The sequence below is a fragment of the Polyodon spathula genome, chromosome 2, assembly GCF_017654505.1.
Source record: "Polyodon spathula isolate WHYD16114869_AA chromosome 2, ASM1765450v1, whole genome shotgun sequence".
NCBI lineage: Eukaryota > Metazoa > Chordata > Actinopteri > Acipenseriformes > Polyodontidae > Polyodon > Polyodon spathula.
Window position 1 is genome coordinate 20,839,156 of NC_054535.1, and position 18,704 is coordinate 20,857,859.

An 18,704-nucleotide genomic window follows, 5' to 3' on the forward strand; every position below is an offset into this window, starting at 1 on the left:
CAAGCACTAATGCACGCATCCAGGACTGGTGACCGTGTTTGTATTATTGTGGGATGGATATTTGTTTATTATTTGGGACAGTCTGTTCTGGTTTATACCCGTGGAACTATTGTTTGGTCGCCAGACCTGGAAATAAAATAGAAACTTTTCGAATTTCTAACTGGATTACAATGATCTCTGTCTGCTTCTTTCACACACTGCATCATCCCTGCACCTGTCTACAATAAACCACTTTGCCACATTGTGTTATAAATACATTTGTCTAGCAAACATAATTTCAAGCAATCACACTGGAGTCTTCAGTTGATGATCAATTTAGTTGATTTCTGTTGTATTGCAACTCCTGGAGAGGTACAGGCCTCAGTCACTGGGCTTTCCTGCTGGAGTTGGAAAAGTCTAACATTGCTGCCTATGTAATCCTGAAACTATACATGTTTCTATACATCCTTAGACTTCAGAAAAGAAGAAAAAACAGCCAGGCCAGGCTCTCTTTCAGCTGCCATGAGCCTCTTGAGCACCTCTGGATAGACCAGGCTCCCGAAGCAACGTGAGAGTCATGTATTCTTCCAGGCTGTGGAAGGGAAGGTTTAACAGGACCAGCTGTGCCTCACCCCTCCGTATTCTGGTCAGTTGGCTCACCTTCTCTGCCTTGCACCAACTGTGCAGGTTGGCCAGTGTCTCTAGCTGCATCGTAAAGGCTTCCCAGCAGCTGGTGCCATTGGATCCCGGGATCTTTATTCCACCTGGCTGTACTCTTAACTACCCACTTGTTCCCTGCTGACTGCTTGGGTCTTGCTGTCGCTGCTGGTCTCTCCCTCTGCAGCGCCTGCTCTGACTCTGCTCTCCATCTCCTGCTCTGCAATCCACTCTTGCAGCCAGTCTCGAGAGACACACTCTCTTGCTGCCGATCTCTGTCCATTCAGTGGCATGTCGGCTCTGGTCACACCTTCTACCGGCTCCTTCCTTACTTTCAACGGTGCTCCATCCATCCCACTTCTGATCACCAATGTAACACTGGATGAAATTGCTATCGGAAAAAGAAAGCTGTCTTGACAACAGAGCACGATTCAATAGCAGACAGGCTCTTTATTTGCAGCAGCAGGTTCACAGTAAGTAACACAGCTCACAGCACATGATTCTCCACTTTCTAAATCCACACACTCACACCCCTGATCTCCCCTCAGATCCAGACACAGAAACACCAAAGTTACAGTTATGTGAGGCTATACTAATAAGCACCCACTGACCTTTAACTAACAACAATGTAACAGATTATAATTCACATGAACAGCACCTGGTGACCCCTGTGTAGAATGCCTGACCCAGTGCCAAGCCCCAGCATCCTGCCGCATGGTGCAAGCAATCAAGTCCCGCAAGTTAAGGTAAGACCTCTGTGTTGCATTGAGCCCTGTCTTCTTATAAAAAGTGCCGCGTAAGCTACTGCTAGTTCCCCTGCACTTTGTGCTGAAAGCTGGCATTGCCGCTTTTCCAGAATCAGTAGTTTAAAAAATGGTAACCTTTTTATTCTGTTTCTGACTTTCAGCACCTGTGTGCGGAGGCCCCTTCTTACTTCAGAGAGCACTATTACTACACGGGAACGGGCTTGCCTTGTTCCTGTTGTCGAGTTTGCCCCTGAATGCTTCCCCGTACTCTCGTAGACAGCTAGCTGCTCCGTGGCTGCTTTCGCCGGGCCGGCCATTTACTCCTCACTGAGGCTTCCCTCAGTGTTGGGTTGAGACATAAACGGGTTGCGCGGGCCTAAACCTTAGTGTAGGTCGCTCAAATCAATAGATATAGTGCTCTCCCCCATCTGTCCTGTAATATTGACATGTTTTTTGTATTTAAAAACTGCTTTTATTACTGTGCATGTAAGTCAATTGCCCACCGCGGCTTTCCCTGTCCCCCTGTTGTACGCTACGCACTGCTCAGGCATAGCGTTTCATACTGCGGTGCATAAGACTCTGCCCGTGCTACTTCGGTACCACAGTGCACACGGTGCCATTGTCGCTGTACCGATATATAGGCCAGGGCGACGGTATTCGGTGCATCTGTGCACGCAGTACGCAGTGCAAGCAGTAACTTGCGGTGCTCAGTGCCTGTGGTGCTCAGTGCACGCGATGCATATTAGATCGGTGCTGTACGGTACACGCGGTGCTTGGTGCGCACGGTGCTCGGTGCACGCAGTGCTCTAAACCAGTGCAACACTACTTGTGGTGCCTACAGTGCTTGGTGCACACGGCGCACACGGTGTTACAGCGCAGTGGCTTCTAACCTTCAGGGTTATTATTGCACTCGTACTCGGTACTCTTAACACTACTCACGGTGCCCACAGTGCTCAGTGCACGTGGCACACACAGTGTTCACAGCGCCCCCACCCCCTGAGCCGCTCACAATTTCTGTGCTGCCCCCTGACAGCCCCGTAGAGCGTATGTGGCGGGAGTCCAAAGTACCCGCCTAGCGAACACGTCCAGTATGCTGACGCTGATAAGGCTGCGCTTTTGGATACGCCCATATCTCTAGGCTACACCTTCGGTCCAGAAGATCCTTTAGCAGAGACTTTAGGAATGTGAGGCGTTGAGGCAGGTAGCCGCACTGCTCCCTCCCCCACTTCGGCACAGATCAGGTCGAGCTGCCGGCACCTGGCGCAGGCCTCATACGGTCACCCGGACGGTGCTGGTTCCTACAGGCCTCATCTCAGGCGAGAGGCAGGTCCCTCCCGCAGCATGGTGGATGTGGCCGTAGCCTGCCCACGCAGCTGCGTCAGTCTGACCAGCTCTTCATCTGCCATGGAACACAAATCCTGGGACAGCCCCTCTCCAAGCAGCGGCTGTTGCATTGGATTGCGGACTGCATATAATAGTGCTGGCTTATCCCCACCTGGGCAGATAGTTGCACATTCCACAAGAGGTGTGGCTACATCATGGGCCCCCTTCCGAAAACCCTCCATGGCATGCAGCTAGCTGGGCTACCCCGCATACCTTTGCCAGGTTCTACTGCCTGAATGTGGTAGATCCCTCTCTGATTACTCTCTGCGGGCACTAGGGTCCTCAAGGTTGCACACTCACGCCGCTGACCTTGGTCAGGCAGGACTTAGCGTCCCTCATATGCTGCCGTTCTTTTCTCCCTCACGACGGCTCTGGTACACGTTTCCCATAACGATGTTTGGTAGCCATCTTCGATTTGAAAGGGAACGCCAGTTTACCTACCATAAACCTGGTTCCCTGAAAGATAAGATGGCCACCAACCACGGGGTCGCTTTGGGTGACATCACGGTTTCGTCGCGAAAGAGGGTGATTCTTCTCCTGCGTGATGGTTAAGTACCCTCGGGAGGAGGGACCGAGGGCATCACTGGGGGAATGGGGCCTATCGGCAGCTTTGACATAGGAGCTCAGTGACACCTACCAATAGGCAGGAGTGCATCCCATAACGATGTTTGGTGGCCATCTTCTCTTTCAAGGAACCAGGTTTACAGTAGGTAAACTAGCGTTCCTACCAATGCAGAACAATTGGGTGTTTCTGCAATTGTGACTAGAATGATTGAAATGTATTGTAGCACTGAATTTAAACAACAAGAATTAAAAACCAGGTCCCACGTTGCCAGGCTGAGATAAACAGCATACAGTTTATGAAGAACACCACAGGACCTGTGTCATACTGGCCAGATGCAGCCCCACAGCAACCAGGATAAATGCTGTAGGTTTGAGTGTTCATACATAATCCTTAGATTGCTGATGTCAATATCAGTAGTTTTAACTCTATTACTAGCCAATCTATCAGTATGAAGAAGAATTTAAATATGCTGGTAGATAAACGATATTGCCAGTTGCCCTCTAGTCTAGCCAATTTCTTTTCCTGAATCTATTAGAATTTGAAGTAATACCAAACCTGTGCGGCCCATTTCAACTTGACTAAAAAATACATTATTGCAAGTCCATCTGAACAGGAATTGTAGTATATGTCCTTCTTTCCTCTTATGGGGAAAATATATCAATCAAACCCATTTGCTCTGTAACTTTTGATGTGCAAACACTTTCACCACTCAAATGCTGCCACAGCAAATATGCGCTACGGACTGTAGCAGGCTACACAGACAAGCGGTGTGGATGGGGGGTGGGACTTGTGTCGATGTGAGCAGAGGAGACGCAAATACGGAAGAAGACTCACAAAGTGAAACTAAAGTGGTACCGCTGTTACACTGATTTGGTGTGCGTCTGACCTTGTCAGGTAAGAAATGTAAACGTTATTGTACCCACATGTCTTATTGCCTTACAAAAAATTATATATTTATAACATTTACCAAAAAAGAGTGGTTTTATTCATTTTGTATAGGTGGCCTCCGTATTCAAATAAAACGACGTTATGTATGTTAAATGCATTTTTGAATTATATTTTAATCGGTATGTTTTGGGTTTGTTTTGTTTTGTTTTGTTTTTTACTACTGTTATTGAATAGTGGGCTCTTACATTCTCCTGTACTGACTATAATTTTCAGAGTAGTTCGATTTTTTCAGCACGACACTGTACCATTACAATAAATGTAGAGAAAAAAAAAGTATCACTAATACTGTATTAAAACGAATAAAGCCGTCAGTAGCAGTGACTGCCAGTATATCGAATTCGTCTGTCTCTACATGGGCGTAGTTTGACTTTTACAGTGGGGGAGGGGCTGAAGCGTAAGGCAACATTAAAATAATAAAAACAAAAACAAACAAAAAATAATTCTTAAAAGGTGACATTGTACACTGCAAAAAGCCTGTTTGATGGAGATCATTGACTTGTACTAAAAATAAACATATTTATAATGTTGGGCTGTTTCTCCAATTTCTGAAAAGTGTTCTTTTCAACTTCAGGTAACCTACTTAATATCGTCGCAATTAGTGCTGTAGAAATTCAGTTGGCACCTACTGTATATCGCACTCTCGTCAGTGTTAAAAAGGGTAACTTAATATAATGTTTTAGTGTATGTTTTATTCAAAAAAGGGATGCCTATTTATTTTCACATTATTAGTATTATTATTATTATTATTATTATTATTATATTATTATTATTATTATTATTAAAATGCTTTTGTTTTCTCCAGGATCGATTACTGTAACGCCCTGCTCTCTGGGGTGTCTAATAGTATCCTCACTAAAATGCAAATTGTTCAAAATTTTGCAGCCAGAATTTTGAATCAGTCCCGCTCGAGAGATCGCATCACACCTGTCTTGGAGGCCTTGCACTGGCTGCCTATCAGGTTTAGAATAAAATTTAAAATTTTAATGCTGACATATAAGGCTCTTCATGGGCTAGCTCCGACTTATCTGTCAGATCTGTTATCTTTTTACACTCCCACTCGCAACCTCCGCTCTGCTGATCTCAGACTGCTGTGTGTCCCGCCTGATCGCCTGCGCTCTATGGGAGACAGGGCCTTCTGTTGATCTGCCCCCAAATTATGGAACTCTATTCCACTAGAGATCAGGGACTCGGCTTCTTTGAGTGTTTTCAAAGTTAATTTAAAGACTTTTTTAGAAAGGCGTTTTTATGATTTTTATGATTGTTTTATCTCCTTGTGTTTCTTTTATGCATAATCTGTTTATTTATTGCAGTACTATTAATTGTGAAGCGCTCTGAGATGACTGCTTTTAAGGGTGCTGTACAAAATAAAGTTTATTATTATTATTATTATTATTATTATTATTATTATTATTATTATTATTATTATTATTATTGTTATTAATACAAAATATCACATTTCAGAATATCACATTACAAAATACCACATTAAAGATAAGAGCAGTTATAAAGTACAGTAAAATCAGTAGAAAATAAGATTATATCCAAGAGCAAAATAAAGAATATAGTAAGTAATTACATTTAAGAGGGAGTTTGATTAAGCGCAGTTAACTTAAAATAAAATTATTTGCTTATACGAGTGCAGTCCAGAGTACATGGTAACTATGGTAAATGAATGAGAATGATTTCAAAAAAGAGCAATTACAAAAAACATGAGTAAAGTTACATATATGAGTAAAATTAAGTACAAGATGCAGGAAGTAGTTATAATTAAGAGCAGTGGTAGATTACGGCAGGGTATGGAGCAGTTCAGTGCAAGTATAAGCTGATGCAAGTACTGGTACAATTGGGTGCCAAATAGTCCAGTATAGTCAAGAGTTGTGAAGTTTACAGATGCTGTCTGAACAGGTGTGTCTTGAGGAGGCGCCAATGGCCACCTCCCCCCTTGAATGACAGCAAAAAGGGGGATTCCCTAATAAGACACCATGCAAAACTTTCCTGTCCTGGAATTCCCTTGATTCTTCACTTTTCTGTTTACGGCCATTTGGTTTGCTTTTGCCATTGTAATGTGTGGGATTTACCCGACTTGGGTTTAAATATAGAAATGTATAGGCTTACTGCAGTATAAAGGAAATGATTCAGCAGAGAGGGACTCCAGATGTTCCATATTATGTGTTTTGTTTTTGCTCGTTGGGTTGCTTATGTTCTCACTGGCAGGTGCAGCTTTTAGCAGATATGTTTTTCCTTTTATTGTTTAGGTCACCTTTGTAAGATATTTAAAACATGTCCTTTGTAAGTGATAAATTGTACAATGACTACATTCGGCCCAACATGTACCGCTATGTGGAAAGAATCAAGGCAACCCAGGTGTTATCATTTATTTCCTGTCTCACTGACATGGACAAGGTAAGTTTTTCTTGACATTTATGTATTATTATTATTATTATTATTATTATTATTATTATTATTATTATTATTATTATTATAATAAATACTTAGATACAAAAATAAAAAATATGATTTCTAATATAATACCTTTTTTGTAGAGTTGTTAATTTTGTTTTTATTAACTAATGTTTTTAAAAAGTTATTTGCACTGTAAAGTAAAAGAAATGACCAGTTTAAGTGCACATATTGTTAGTCTTTCCATTAACTAGTAATGTTTGTCATAACCACACATTCTGTCTTGTTGGCCTTCTTCTCCATGTCCCTTTGTTTTGTTTTTAATAACTCGTCAAGCCTGCTACTATATATATATAAGGCTCTGAAAAAAATTAAGAGACCACTGTAAATTTTTCTTAAATCAGCATCTCTACATGTATGGCAGCCATTCCGTTCCAGTGTCTGTTGAATTCCAACACAGGCACACCTCATTCTACTGAATGAGGTAATGATTAGGGGATCACCTGAACCAAATCTTATTTAACGAGGAAAAGTATAAAAACCACTCCTGTGGTCATCACTATCCTCTTGCAATAGGAGCAGCTGGATGGCAAAACAGTGCTAGTAGTACCTCAAAAGTAATTGGAATCAAAAAATAACTAGTGACCATGCCCAAAGAGTTGAAAAGGAAAGTTTTGAGTGAGGAAAAGAAGGGTTAAATTCTGGCTTTACTGGCAGAGGGATACAGTGAGCATCGGGTTGCTTCCATCCTTAAAATTTCGAAGACGGAGGTTCACAAGAACAAGGTCAAGCAGCACCCATTGGGGACAACAAAGCTACAGACCGGCAGAGGGCGAAAACAACTCTCTACTGACCGGGATGACCGCCAACTCATTCGAATGTCACTCAGCAACCGTAGGATGACATCCAGTGACCTACAAAAAGAATGGCAAACGGTAGCCGGGGTGAAGTGCACGGCGAGGACGGTTCGAAACAGGCTTCTAGGGGCAGGGCTGAAGTCGTGCAAAGCTAGAAAAAAGCCCTTCATCAGTGAGAAGCAAAGAAGAGCTAGGCTGAGGTTTGCAAAAGACCATAAGGATTGGACCGTACAGGACTGGAGTAAGGTCATCTTCTCTGATGAGTCCAATTTTCAGCTTTGCCCAACACCTGGTCGTCTAATGGTTAGACGGAGACCTGGAGAGGCCTACAAGCCACAGTGTCTCGCACCCACTGTGAAATGTGGTGGAGGATCGGTGATGATCTGGGGGTGCTTCAGCAAGGCTGGAATTGGGCAGATTTGTCTTTGTGAAGGACACATGAATCAAACCAAGTACAAGGTTGTCCTGGAAGAACACATGCTTTCTTCTGCTCTGACAATGTTCCCCAACTCTGAGGATTGGTTTTTCCAGCAGGCCAATGCTCCATGCGACACAGCCAGGTCAATCAAGGTGTGGATGGAGGACCACCAGATCAAGACCCTGTCATGGCCAGCCCAGTCTCCAGACCTGAACCCCACTGAAAACCTCTGGAATGTGATCAGGAAGATGGATGGTCACAAGCCATCAAACAAAGCCGAGCTGCTTGAATTTTTGCGCCAGGAGTGGCATAAAGTCACCCAACATCAATATGAAAGACTGGTGGAGAGCATGCCAGGACGCATGAAAGCTGTTCTTGAAAATCAGGGTTATTCCACCAAATATTGATTTCTGAACTCTTCCTAAGTTAAAACATCAGTATTGTTTTGTTTAAAAATGAATATGAACTTATTTTCTTTGCATTATTCGAGGTCTGACAACACTGCATCTTTTTTGTTATTTTGACCAGTTGTCATTTTCTGCAAATAAATGCTCTAAATGACAATATTTTTATTTGGAATTTGGGAGAAATGTTGTCAGTAGTTTATTGAATAAAACAAAAATGTTAATTTTACCCAAACACATACCTATAAATAGTAAAACCAGAGAAACTGATAATTTTGCAGTGGTCTCTTAATTTTTTCCAGAGCTGTATGTGTATATATATTATATATATATATATATATATATATATATATATATATATATGTGTGTGTGTGTGTGTGTGTGTGTATAATTATATATATGTGTGTATGTTTTCTTTTTTCTTTTAGGAGGAAATTAATGCCAAAAATGATATGTGTGGTAATCATGTTGCTATGCAGAGGTTTTTCGATTGTCTCAAGCGCAGAAGAAACTGGCCAAGCGAGTTTATTATAGCTCTTAAAAGGCTTGAGCAGGATGACCTGGCCAGCGAACTCGAGAGAGAGTATTCCAGACTCAACAACCCTCAGAGTGAGTTACCAAGTTGGCTGCTGTAAAATATGCTGGTAAACATAAACTGTGTAATTCAGTTTTCTTTAGAATTCGAATTCTGGTGAGTAAATCTACTGTGATGTGACAGGATTCAATGTGCGCAACAACTTTAAACAATTTAATCTCATCAGGCTAAACATATCTGTGGACTGAAGTTGTTTAAAGATGGCACTAGACAAGTTAAATAACTTCAAATGCAGCATACAATACCGTATAGTAGTTCCCTTAAAGGTTAAACAATTTCCATAGCAAGTGTTACATTTATGGTCATCAATTGTAGGAAAGGGGTCCACCTTATAGATCCTTGTGAATAGAAAGTCATCCACTAAAATGCTAACGGTATATTTTGTTGTCACTAAATATTTATCCATTTATATATAAATATATCCATTATATACTCTATATCATATATATATATATATATATATATATATATATATATATATATATATATATATATATATATATATATTATTACAAATAATGTAACACCATTTGGGTACATATGTTTGTCACGGTTATTAAAACATGTCCATAATAACATACATAAGGATTATAAGACAGGTTGGGGACACTGGCACATACGTTGATTCTTGGTACAGTGTCGACAACATCTGACATGACGACTAAATGGTACAACTACATCTTACGGAACCAACCAAATAGATGTACATGTCATAGCATTAAACACACGACAATATTACAGTATCTAGCATTTGTGTGCTGTTTTATTTATTTGTTTAACCAGGAGATATACCCAATGACCAAGGCCTTGTTTACAAGGAGGTCCTGGAAAACAATAAAATGATAATTGCGTAGTACAAACAACACAATAAAATGTGTGGTTCAGACTTAATCAGCAGCATTCAGAGATCAAAGAACAGAATAAGTAAGACATATCCACTTATTAATGTGGACTGATGTAGAAGCATTGGCAATTCCCAAATATGATCCTTAAAACCAGAAAAAGAAAGGTTATCAAATTCCATCTTCATACAATGATGGAAACAGTTCCATGTCTTTGGGAGTTGATAATAATGTATGTATTTTTTCAGGCTTACAGACTCCCATCATCACCAGTGCATTAACAGTGTCAGGTTATTCAATTGGTCCGTGATAAGCCATTCATATATCTCAATTACAACTGAGAAATGTTTTAATATAATGATAAACTTGTGAAGTGCTGTATTTTGTCTTTATGTATTTCCTGTGCATACACATGCTGTTTGCAGCCTTCATGTTTAAAAGACTATGTTCTTACCCTTAAAAAAAGAAAAATAAAGTATGCATCTGGATATGTGCATATATTCTAAAAGTATGAAGTTAGTTTAATTACTGTGTGTGTAATTAGACTGCCAGTATTGGGGAAGGTAATAGTTGGCATGACAACGTCTGTGTTGCCCTGCAGCCCTTTTTTGTACAAGTTTGTATTTTCAAAATATGCAGTATATTGGGAATGTGTTTTTGATAACACTGTAGTGTAAATAGTTCTGTTTAGATATACCTTTGTTTTCCAACTCATTAGATCATTTGATGGCACAGATTCATGTTAAATTGTGATCCAGAATGTGTGCTGCGTAATATAAAAAGCTGTATCTTTTCGGTCTGCTAGGCTTATTTTAACATTAGTATTTGAACCACAAAATACCTTTTTTAAAATGTTGACTATTTCCCTGTAGTGTTTTGTTCTTCTGTAGTATAGTTGTTAAGCATTATAAAGCTAATTTGCAATATCAATGGAACGTTGTTAATGCTTTTGCCAAAACATACATTTTAAACAGGTACGTTTCGTTTCATATTACAGTTTAAAATGATGACATAATTGAAGTTTTGAACCATTCATTTCAAAATCCCTTATATCGTGGGAAACCCAATTTAAAATCTGTACATGGTCCATAAAATTTTTCAAAGCAGAAGCGAGCACAGTGAGTGGTTGCACAGTACAAGCTGAATCAAAAACCCGCTGATTTTAAAAATAAATAAAATAATCATTACCTGACTACTTTAAGGGTGCCATGTTAACTTTGCCTAGGGCAGCAAGTTGCTTAGCACTGGTCATGTCTGCCATAAAGCATCATACTTTCATTTATTACTCGTGGATGGTTTGCTTAATGCCATCGTCTCCACAAAACAAACAAGCACTTAATTCAAAATTATGAAATTCACTTTCAACTGCACATCCGGCTTTCGCTCAAGGTGATTGAAATAGCGTGCAGTGTCGGAAGGTCATCAAGCGACGAGATTTCGTTGCAGCGAACATTCAGGCTCAAAGAAACTGAAGAGAGTGAAGGGGAGAGAAGAAAGAATAATAAACAAGAGTGAATACAGAGAACACAAATAATAAACTTGTGTTTATTTGAACTTTTTCTCTTTTAGCTTACTATTCTTTCTTCAGTTCATTCGAGTCACAAAGGGTGTGTCGCCCAGCATTTCAACAGGAGCTGCACTTGAAATACTGGGAAGCCTTGGTTTGGCCACCTCTGGTGTAAACTGTAGCCAGTCCTAGTCCTTTCTATCAGAGCACATACACTGAGTGTACAAAACATTAGGAACACCTGCTCTTTCCATGAAATAGACAGACGAGGTGAATCTAGGTGAAAGCTATGATCCCTTATTGATATAACCTGTTAAATCCACTTCAATCAGTGTAGATCAAGGATAGACAGGTTAAAGAAGGATTTTTAAGCCTTGACACAGTTGAGACATGGATTGTATGTGTGTGCCATTCAGAGGGTAAATGGGCAAAACAAAAGATGTAAGTGCCGTTGAATGGGGTATGGTAGTAGGTGCGAGGCGCGCCAGTTTGAGTGTGTCAAGAACTGCAACGCTGCTGGGTTTTTCACACTCAGCAGTTTCCTGTGTGTATCAAGAATGGTCCACCACCCAAAGGACATCCAGCAAACGGCAGGCCAGTGGTCGAAAATGGTTCATTGATGAAAGAGGCCAAAAGAGGTTGACGCGAATTGTTCAGAGCAGCAGACGGGCTACAGTTAATCAACTGACAGTCCAGTACAACATTGGTGCCGACCCATAAAAGAATGTACAACTCGTCGTACCTTGACACAAATGGGGTATGGCAGCCGACGACCTAACAGAGTTTTACTTCTTTCAGCAAAACACCAGAAACTGCGGTTGCAGTGGGCTAAGGAAAGAAAACAGTGGACACTGGAGGATTGGAAAAACATTGCCTGGTCTGATGAATCCCGGTTTCTGCTGTTTCACACTGATGGGAGGACTAGGGTATGGAGAAAACCACATGAGTACACGCATCCATCATGCTGCGTGTCAACATTGCAGGCTGGTGGTGGTGGTGGTGAGATGGTGGGGGGTGTGTTTTCATGGAACACATTGGGCCCCTTGATAAAAGTAGAGCAACGTTTGAATGCCACAGGATATCTGAACATCATTGCCAATCAGATGCATCCCTGCATGGCAACAGTGCATCCATCTGCTAATGGATTTTTTCAGCAGGATAATTCCATGCCACAAGGGTAGGATTGTCCAGGAATGGTTTCACGAACATGACGGTGAATTCAGCTTACTGCAGTGGCCTGCCCAGTCACCAGATCTCAATCCAATTGAGCATCTGTGGGATGAGATGGAACAAGCTAGTCAGAGTAGAGATCCACTACCAGCCAACTTGACACAGAAGCATTGGAACTGTGGAACGCTTTTGACACCTTGTAGAGGCCATGCCCCGACGAATTGAGGCTGTTCTGAGGGCAAAAGGGGGTGCAACTCAATATTAGGAAGGTGTTCCTAACGTTTTGTACACTGAGTGTATATACATTGCATGCTAGGCCTCATTAACATGATTATTTTTCAAATACAAATGTACAAGATATAATTATTGCACAACACGGCAACACTAAATGTTATTAAACAAGTTGGCAAAAAGCAAAAAAAAAAAAACCACACAAACTCATGTCTGTCTATTAAAATAAAATACTATATTATCTTGCCTGTCTGTCTGCTCTGTATATAGTCAAACTTAATTATTAAATACCAACATTACAGATGTGGTGCTTATGTCCACCTATTAATTATGGGAACTCTGTTGAATCCTGTAAAGAAATACAGTAGTCTCCGGCTAAGCGAACACCCCTCGAGAAGCAAGAGAAGTGTTGTTATAGACAAAGTGTTCTCTAAGACAATATGAATCAATCAATAAATAAATACATATGTATTACTTGTCATGATACACATACATCAACATATAAATTGAATTGAATACATAAAAGCAAAACAATAGGCAAGTGTATGTTAATAAAGTATAATAATAATGACAAACTAATGTTAATAAAACAAAATCAAAACAACATGGTCAAAAAGCCTAAATCACAATGAAATTAGCTGGCGAGTATGTTTCGGGCTATCAGAATGGCAGAAGCAAAAATAATGGCTGTTACTTATGGTTAAGTTGGCGTTAAAAAACTAACTGTCAAACTAAATTAACACAACACCCCTACACAAGTTAAAAGATGCAGCAGCAATATACAAGACATGCACATTATTTAACATAATGGTGAAGCAACTCATCAGAATGAGAGATTGCTTGGCAGCTTGTGTCTGAATCAGGGTTTTTTCACGAGCTCGAACAGTTTCCAAATGTGTGTAGCAAGAGAAACAGCGGCACATTTTGCCATTTGTTTACTTGCCATTTTGTAGCGATGAGGTACACTCGTGGAAATCATAAAACTGTACAAAACAATTCAACGATATGACGCCGTTTCTGGAAAGATTAGTAAATCGATAAGTGTCCTTCAAGACGCTCGTGCTAACAAGATGACAAGTTTTACAAAACAGTACTGTATCAGTTGTGAACGAATCACTACCAAGAAAGTGTTCTTTTTAAAAAAAAATTAAGAAGGTGTTCTTTTAAGCGATGTTCCTGTTCCTTTAGCTGGAGCATTTACAATGGGAAAAATCAGTTTCACCTCATGCAAAGTGTTCTCTTAGGACATGTTCCTATATGTGGAAACTACTGTATACCAGTACATTTAATAATTTGTTAATGAAAAAAGGTTGATGGTCATTGTAAGTTGGGTGGAGTGTAAAGTCATTTATTTAACTATAATGAGGCATTTAGCAATGTAACACAATTAATTTACAAATGCTGTTCTGGTAATCTAGACATTGTTTGCTTTATTTTATAGGTGGCAACACAGTCCCTGCTCCCCAGCAACAAACTGCCCCTTCTGTATCAGTTGCTCCACCAGCAGTAGCTCCTTCTCTACATCCTAGTCCCCTGCATTCTGCCCCCATAGCCCGACCTGCAGTCCACACCTATGGAATTCAGTCACCCCCTCCACCTTACTCTGCTACCCAGGCCCCTAATAATCCAGATGTATCCCCAGCAGTTGCAACTCCTTCACAGAATCCTCCAGAATCTCTTGCTCAGGTCTTACATTCTCCTTCTCAGTCTCCCCTCGCTCCTCCATATCCTGTATCTAATGCCAGTGTTCAGACATTCTTGCCACCAAACCTCCCTCAGGGTGCTACTTCCCACTCTCATGACTACCGTGCAACCTCTCAATCAGAGCCAGATGGTGCCCCTGGCCCTTCTGCAGTTTCGTCCAGTCCGGAGGGGAACAGCAGAAGATACCAGGTTGAGCTTAAGTCCCCAGTTCAGGAAACTGGACCTCCACATACCAACTATAATGCAGTGCCAAGTGTTATGGGACATCCAGATAGCAACTCTGATACAGTAAGAAATCAGGTATTTTTCACAGTTAAATCTCCTTGCCAATGCTAAGTTGGTCGACCAAACTAATTTATTTTGTGATATTAATCTAATGTGCCTCTAGCCCCTGAACAAACTTTATACATGCTGTCATTGAGGTAATTTGCATTAATGTGTTGACCTGTTGAATGTAGAGCAAATTCCTTTATTTTGGTGAAACTTTTATGTATTTTGGTAGTATGCAATCTCTTTTCCTGCTGCACCATGGTATAAATGGCAGCTTCACATTGCTCTTTTAAAATCTTTGATAAGCATTTTAGCACCATCTAACATGAAATTATCTGGATAATCAAAAAGCAAATATATTACCAATGAATATACAGTGCCATGAAAAAGTATTTGCCCAACTTTCTGATTTTCTGCATTTTTGCACATTTTTCACATTTAATTTGGTCAGATCTTTTTGTGGGTTGTAGTAGTATATAGAGGGAATCTGTGAGAAAAAATCACACCAAAGTTTAGTGCTTCTTTCATTTGTTTGGTGTGCAAGGTAATCAAACATGCAGTCTTCAGGTGTGAAAAAGTTATTGCCCCCTAGTTAACTCAACCCAGTTAAAGGGATAATTAGGGACAGCTGTTTGAATACTTTGGTTAACAATCAGGCCTGATTTGGGCCAGCTCTGCCCAATATAAATCTGACTAACTTTGGCCCTTACCATCAGAGTGTAGTTGTCAGCACACAGGTTCTCGTGGCACATCATGCCACGATCAAAAGAAATTCCTGAAGACCTTCGGAAAAAAGTTGTTGATGCCTATCAGTCTGGAAAGGGTTACAAATCCATTTCTAAGGCTCAGGGGCTCCAACAAACCACAGTCAGAGCCACATTGTCCAAATGGAGAAGGTTTGGGACAGCAGTGAATCTTCCCAGGAGTGGCCATCTCTCAAAATCTCTGCAAGAGCAAGGCATAAAGTCACAAAGAACCCTAGAATAACATCCAGGGATCTGCAGGCCTCTCTCATCTCGGCTAAGGTCAGTGTTCATGACTCTATCATTAGAAAGACACTGGGCAAAAATGGAATTCATAGCAGAGTAGCAAGGCAGAAACCACTGCTCACTAAAAAGAACATGAATGCTTGTCTCAAGTTTGTCAAAAAGCACCTGGATGATCCTCAAGAGTCCACAATATGAACCTAATACCAACGGTCAAGTAAGGTGGTGGTAGCGTCATGATTTGGGGATGCTTTGCTGCAGCCGGACCTGGATGACTTGCCATCATTGAAGGAACCATGAATTCTGCTTGTATCAGAGAATTCTACAGGAGAATGTCAGGCCATCCATCCGTGAGCTGAAGCTGAAGAGCAGCTGGGTCATGCAGCAAGACAATGATTCGAAACACTCAAGCAAGTCTACATCAGAATGGTTGAAGAACAAGAAATTTTAAGTTTTGGAATGGCCTAGTCAAAGTCCAGACCTAAACCTCATTGAGATGTTGTGGCAGGACCTGAAACGAGCAGTTTATGCTCAAAAACCCACAAATGTCACTGAGTTGAAGCAGTTCTGCATGAAGGAGTGGGCCAAAATTCCCCCACGACTCTGTGAGAGACTGATCAATAACTGCAGGAAGCAATTTGTTGCACTTACTGCTGCTAAGGGTGGCGTAACCAGTTACTGAGTCTAAGGGGGCGATTACTTTTTCACACGGGGGCATTGGGTGTTACATTATTTTATAAAGGTTGGGCTTTATATGAGAGCTAGGCAGTATATTCTACATAGTAAACTAGGGCAGCATGTAAGAGATGCACATTATCTAACTGGTGCAAGTGCAACCAGGCAGCTCTGTCAGGCACTTGAAATAATAGAAAAGGTCAAATACAAATAGTATTCCCAACCCTGTCTTCTATAACTATGTCGTTCATTGTTACTTGCATTTCAGTGATTCCCAGTGTAGAGTGCAGTGTTGCAATTGTGTGTTAGTGAATGAAGAAAGTGCTTTTTAATTGTGTTGAACTATATATTGTTATTAATATAAATTGTTATTCTTCGTTAAATAACATTAATAATTATAAATCATGTATGAGAAATAAACCAGTAAAGGGTTGTCTTATTTCTGTATAGATAACACTTCTTGGTTCTGAAGTTTAAAGACAACAACAGTTATGTTTAACTGTAGTTTATAAGTAAAATATTAAATTGTTTGTAATGGTTAATAGGTTAACGTGTTGTTTGTTGAGTGTCTCCTGTTATAAAAGAAATCATTGAGCAGACAGAGAGAGCTGTTTTGTTTCACTTGGCGGTTCTCTCTCCCAAACTGCATGGAATTAGTTTTCTCATAATAACAAGAGACACCCCCACACACAGTCTTAACTTAATGTATAGAATATTTGTAATAATGTTTCCATATCTTTCAGACTGACACAAACCATCAGCTTACAGGGACACCCCAGGAAAGCAGAATCAGTAGGTCTGTGGATTCTTGCGGGAGGCCATCTGCAGGCCCTGGCTACCCTCAGGTCATCTCATCAATCAGAGGGACCACTACAGAATCCATGAAAGAAGAATATTTAAGTAAGCCTGGCATACTAAGATCAACCAATATTGATAATCAGCCTTGCTCTGTGAGCTACAGTCGGCTTGAGATTTCTGGTGGTGTAACAGAAAACCCCTCCATATCTGGTGTCAGACAGGTCCCTGAGAACCCTATCAGGGGAATGCCACCCAGTGGGCCTGAAGATAACAGTAGCCTGTCCCATGACACCTCTGCGTCGTCTCTCTGCCTAAGTGCTGTGCACAATAGCTCCTTCAACACTGAAGAATACAACAAAGAGGAGAAGATCCAGGCGTTACAGGGCTATCAGAACCCAAGTCTGATGGAGAGTTTCGTGGATGTTAATAACCCCCATATGATACAAGATCAGCATGACACTTTCCAAAAACTTGCTCAAAGTCCCGAAACAAGTGGGGCACGTGGTCCTTTGGAAAACTGTACCGTTAATGGAGGAGAGCACAGCAAGGGAAATAGAACAAGCTCAACTGAACCATGGCACAGTCATCATAGTACAAGTGGAAGAGAAACCACAGAGCTGTACGAAATGCCGGAGGTGACTTCCAGTTTCTCAGATGTGAGACAGAATGAGATGCACCATTCACAAAATCCTAGTATCGATGATCAAGCTCCAAATCAGTTTGTAGGCTTCAGAAAAGAAAAGAATTGTCATTCATGGTCTGACTCAGAGTGTCCGCATGCAAGTTCACATCCACGCGAGCGAGAGAATTTACGATCCGTCCCACTGCAGTCCCCTGGAAACAGCCAGAGAGAGCCCAGAGGTGATGCAAGTAGGCAGTTTGATGCCTACCTTGTCCCAGCGATTGCCATTGCTGCTTTATCAGTTGTTGCTGTGCTGTCGTGGCGATATATAAAAAAGTAGGCTGCCTATGAAAATCAAAGTACAGTAGTCCATCGCGTATCCGATTGCGGTGGGACCAGAGTAAGGGCGGATATGTGAAAAGTCAGATAAATTAATCCTGTTTTAAATACACAGCTGTAACAATTACTATATTCACACAGTTATTGTTAGAAATTCATCTACAATCTCTGAACTGATCTTCTCTGTTCAATAATAAACGAACTCCGGCTACTCATCTGGCTGTTGACGGTTTCGACTTGCTTACTCACTCTTTGGTTTCCAACCCTGGTTCACTCACTCATTCACACACACGTCACCAAATTTCAGCTTTAGTCCAGTTGGCATTGGTTGTTTAGCAGCACTAAGGTGAATAAATTGAACAATTTTATACCTGATGCCCCGCTGGAACACACCTACCTGCTGATTAGATTCCACAGCTGGTAATCACACCGCAGACTGGCTCTCCCAGGAGAGTCAAGTACATCATTAATTTATTACAATAAATACACACGATTTACAATAAACATTTACACAAAAAAATACTTCTTCATACACAGGGCTCCTGCCCTGCCTCAGTGCTGTATGCACTTACATTAGTGTTGGGTAATTTACACTAGCAAAATGCATA

At 41.0% G+C, this 18,704-nt stretch overlaps 1 protein-coding gene across 3 annotated transcripts; it reads left to right on the top strand.

The window, feature by feature from the left end:
• The first annotated feature begins 4,118 nt into the window (after positions 1–4,118).
• LOC121331189 lies at positions 4,119–18,218 on the top strand. Of its 3 annotated transcripts, none has more exons than XM_041278421.1 (5): positions 4,119–4,224; positions 6,534–6,681; positions 8,786–8,966; positions 14,144–14,694; positions 17,081–18,218. In XM_041278421.1, the coding sequence occupies exons 2-5, from the start codon at positions 6,559–6,561 to the stop codon at positions 18,095–18,097; spliced, it is 1,872 nt and encodes a 623-aa protein (XP_041134355.1). In that variant the 5' UTR covers positions 4,119–4,224; positions 6,534–6,558; the 3' UTR covers positions 18,098–18,218. The 3 variants fall into 3 exon arrangements, with proteins under 3 accessions (XP_041134355.1, XP_041134350.1, XP_041134361.1); XM_041278416.1 differs by having other exon boundaries at positions 4,120–4,224; positions 14,144–14,706; XM_041278427.1 differs by lacking the exon at positions 6,534–6,681 and having other exon boundaries at positions 4,141–4,224; positions 14,144–14,706.
• Positions 18,219–18,704: the final 486 nt, after the last annotated feature.